At 39.5% G+C, this 2912-nt stretch overlaps 1 protein-coding gene across 1 annotated transcript; it reads right to left on the bottom strand.

Annotated features, from left to right (window-relative positions):
• Positions 1-251: 251 nt before the first annotated feature.
• HTR1E (5-hydroxytryptamine receptor 1E) lies at positions 252-1838 on the bottom strand. Its single transcript, XM_039219433.1, has one exon. The coding sequence runs from the start codon at positions 1655-1657 to the stop codon at positions 560-562; it is 1098 nt and encodes a 365-aa protein (XP_039075364.1). The 5' UTR covers positions 1658-1838; the 3' UTR covers positions 252-559.
• Positions 1839-2912: the final 1074 nt, after the last annotated feature.

Here is a 2912-nt window from a genome sequence, read left to right as displayed (position 1 = left end):
CGTCAGCTGCACTATTTGTGCCTAAAAGGAGTGGGCTCTGTAGTCACAGTAAATGACTTTAGTTCAGATCTGCAAGCAGATGACAGCACATCACTTTTTTTTTAATGCTTTATGGAGTCATGCGATTCCCACTAAAATTTGCACGAATATGGAGCCATGACTTCAGGTTTAATGCCACACGGAGGCAAGTTATCAGGTATTTGATTTATAAGTAAGAAGAAATTCTGCAAATGAAGATTTATTTTGGCATTCTTTAATGGCAGGATTAACTGAAAGGGCTAAAAATAGTAGTTACTATTTCACCTTATTATTACTTCTATGACATTTCTGTCTTTATATGATAATGTTTATTTGAAATCATGTACCACAAATAAAACCAGAGGTAGAAAACGGCACACCAAATAACAAACTTCAAACAAAACAGAACAAAACAAACAAAAAGACCGCACTAACTTACAAACTTCCCTGAACCAACTATGTTCACAAATTAATAAGTTGCACCCCTTACCCATGTCCACTCACAAGCTGGTAAAAGTAATGCCTTTTGGCTGTTTGCAATCTAAGTATGTTCTCGGCACTTAATGAGCTTTTTAAAAGCCAGCTTAAAGTCTTCATTAAAACTTGTGTAGAGCAGAGGATTGATCAGAGAATTAATGTAACCAAGCCACGTCAAAAAATCAGCCACTTCAGAGGACACTGTATAGATGCTCAGACCAACAATCAACTCTTTGATGAAAAACGGCAGCCACGACAAAATGAATGCACCCAAAATCAGTCCTAGGATTCGTGCTGCTTTGCGCTCCCTGGTGCTAGAGATTTGCTGCCGTTCTCCAGGATGATCTAGATCATTGTCGAAAGAAGGGATCCTGATAGAGGTGTGAATCTTCTCAAACTCTGTGGTAGGGTCTGAGGTGGAGAAATCAGACACACAGAAAGTCTGTGTAAGTTTACAACTCGCAAAAGAATTTTGGCTATCAGTGCTTCTGTTGCTTAAGTGTCGGCTTGATCCTCTTTTCTGGTAAAGGCTCTTGGCTGCATGGTAAATCCGGTAATACAGAATAAGTATCAAAGTCAAGGGGATATAAAATGCCCCGAGTGTGGAGTAAATAGTGTAGATGACATGGTCATGCTGGATTGTGCACTGACTGGGAGGTGGGCTGAGTTGGCGGTGGCTTCTCCAGAACAGAGGGGGCATGGAGATGAAGATGGAGATGGTCCAGACGGTGAGGATCATCAGTCCAGCCCTCTTGGCTGTCCTCTTCCTGGCATACTCAATAGCATTCGTGATGGCCCAGTACCTGTCCAGGGCAATCACACAGAGATGGAGGATGGAGCAGGTGCAGCAGGTCATGTCCACACTCAGCCATACCTCACAGATGAAGTAACCTAGTTTCCAGCTGTCCATGACGATGTACATGATGCTCAGGGGCATGACCAGCACGGCCACCAGGAGGTCCGTCACGGCCAGAGAACAGATCAGGTAGTTGGCAGGCTGGTGGAGCTTCTTGGTGGTACAGATGGCCATGATCACAGCTAAATTCAGCAACATGGTCAAGGTGGTGATGATCACCAGAGTCATGGAAATGAGCATCTTCTCAGTGATGGTCTTGGGTCTCCCAGCCACACTGGCTTCTGTGGTACAGTTAGTGATATTCATGTTTTCCCTGTTTCAATCTACACCGTGGAGAAGCTGTTGGTTATTTTCCCTCAGTTGGAAACTACTCAGACTTCGGTGCCTTTCATTTATAAGAAGACTATAGTTTGTTCAGCTATGTCGTTTTTTATGTTCCATTTTGTGTGGGGTAAAAGGAAGCACCACAGCATTTCTTCTGAGTGGAGGGTTCCTGGAAAATAGTATGCTATTGGTTAATGAATGAAAAAGTAATATTTTTCTCCTCTGGAACACATTATAATATTTCAGTATTCATAAATTCTTCACATATATTTTTGATATACTTTCCTTATTTACCTCTGGTGTGAAGTTCATTTTTACATTATTATTCAAAAGATACCTTTTAAAAATTAAATCGTTGACACTCAATGTTACATTAATTTCAGTAGTGATGCACAAGTTTATTCCTCACACTGTGCTAGCCACAAGTGTAGCTACCAAAAAGATACTTTTAAAAAAGTTGTTCCCAAACTCTTTTTCATGAAGACATTACCAACTTTAAGTCTATCTTGCCACCTGAATTACTTTCTTATTTATATTTATTAATATATATGTAACTTTTACACGTGGAAAGGTTTTTTTTTTTTTAACACTTGGAAACCTACATTCACATTGTATCATATTTGAGAAATTCTGGGACATTAAAGAAAAATTATATTGTTTATAATAAGCAGATTTCACACCAGTTTTAAAGTTCCATAACAAATTTCAACTCCAAAGATATTTTAGTGTCACAGTGGAATTGTGCGATTTTGTCTAATTATTTCTGACATTTTACTGTCACACTGTGCATTTCTTTGGAGAAAAAAGCTTGTAACATTACTTTGATGTTTATGGCAAATTGTTCTCAGAGTAATACGGTAAATTGACTGTGAAACAGCTTTATCACCAAGCTCGAAGAACTCTACATTTTAAAAAATGTGTTTAGTTTTGGTTAACGTTTGTGGTCCTTTAATATTTATGTATCAATTGATCATTGATCTACCTACCTACCATCTATGATTTATCTGTCTCCTGGATAGCTGTGATTAAGCTGGGCAATCGATACTGATACGTATTGAGTGCATAATTGTAAGGAATTTTTAAAAAGTACAAGAGTCCGCCTTATCTGTAGTTTCGCTTTCCGCACTTTCAGTTACCACGGTCTGCAAGCGGATGATCCTCCTTCTGACGAATCAGCAGGTCGGTAGTAGCCTAATACCTCACGATGCCTGTATCGTCCACCGCACGTCACCTCATC

Source organism: Hyaena hyaena, unplaced genomic scaffold (assembly GCF_003009895.1).
Source record: "Hyaena hyaena isolate Hyena2069 unplaced genomic scaffold, ASM300989v1 scaffold_821, whole genome shotgun sequence".
NCBI classification, from domain to species: Eukaryota; Metazoa; Chordata; class Mammalia; order Carnivora; family Hyaenidae; genus Hyaena; species Hyaena hyaena.
This window is presented reverse-complemented; position numbering and strand designations above follow the sequence as displayed.

Excerpts from the sequence above, each read along its gene's own strand:
- HTR1E (XM_039219433.1), bottom strand. The coding sequence starts at position 1,657 with ATGAATATCACTAACTGTACCACAGAAGCCAGTGTGGCTGGGAGACCC.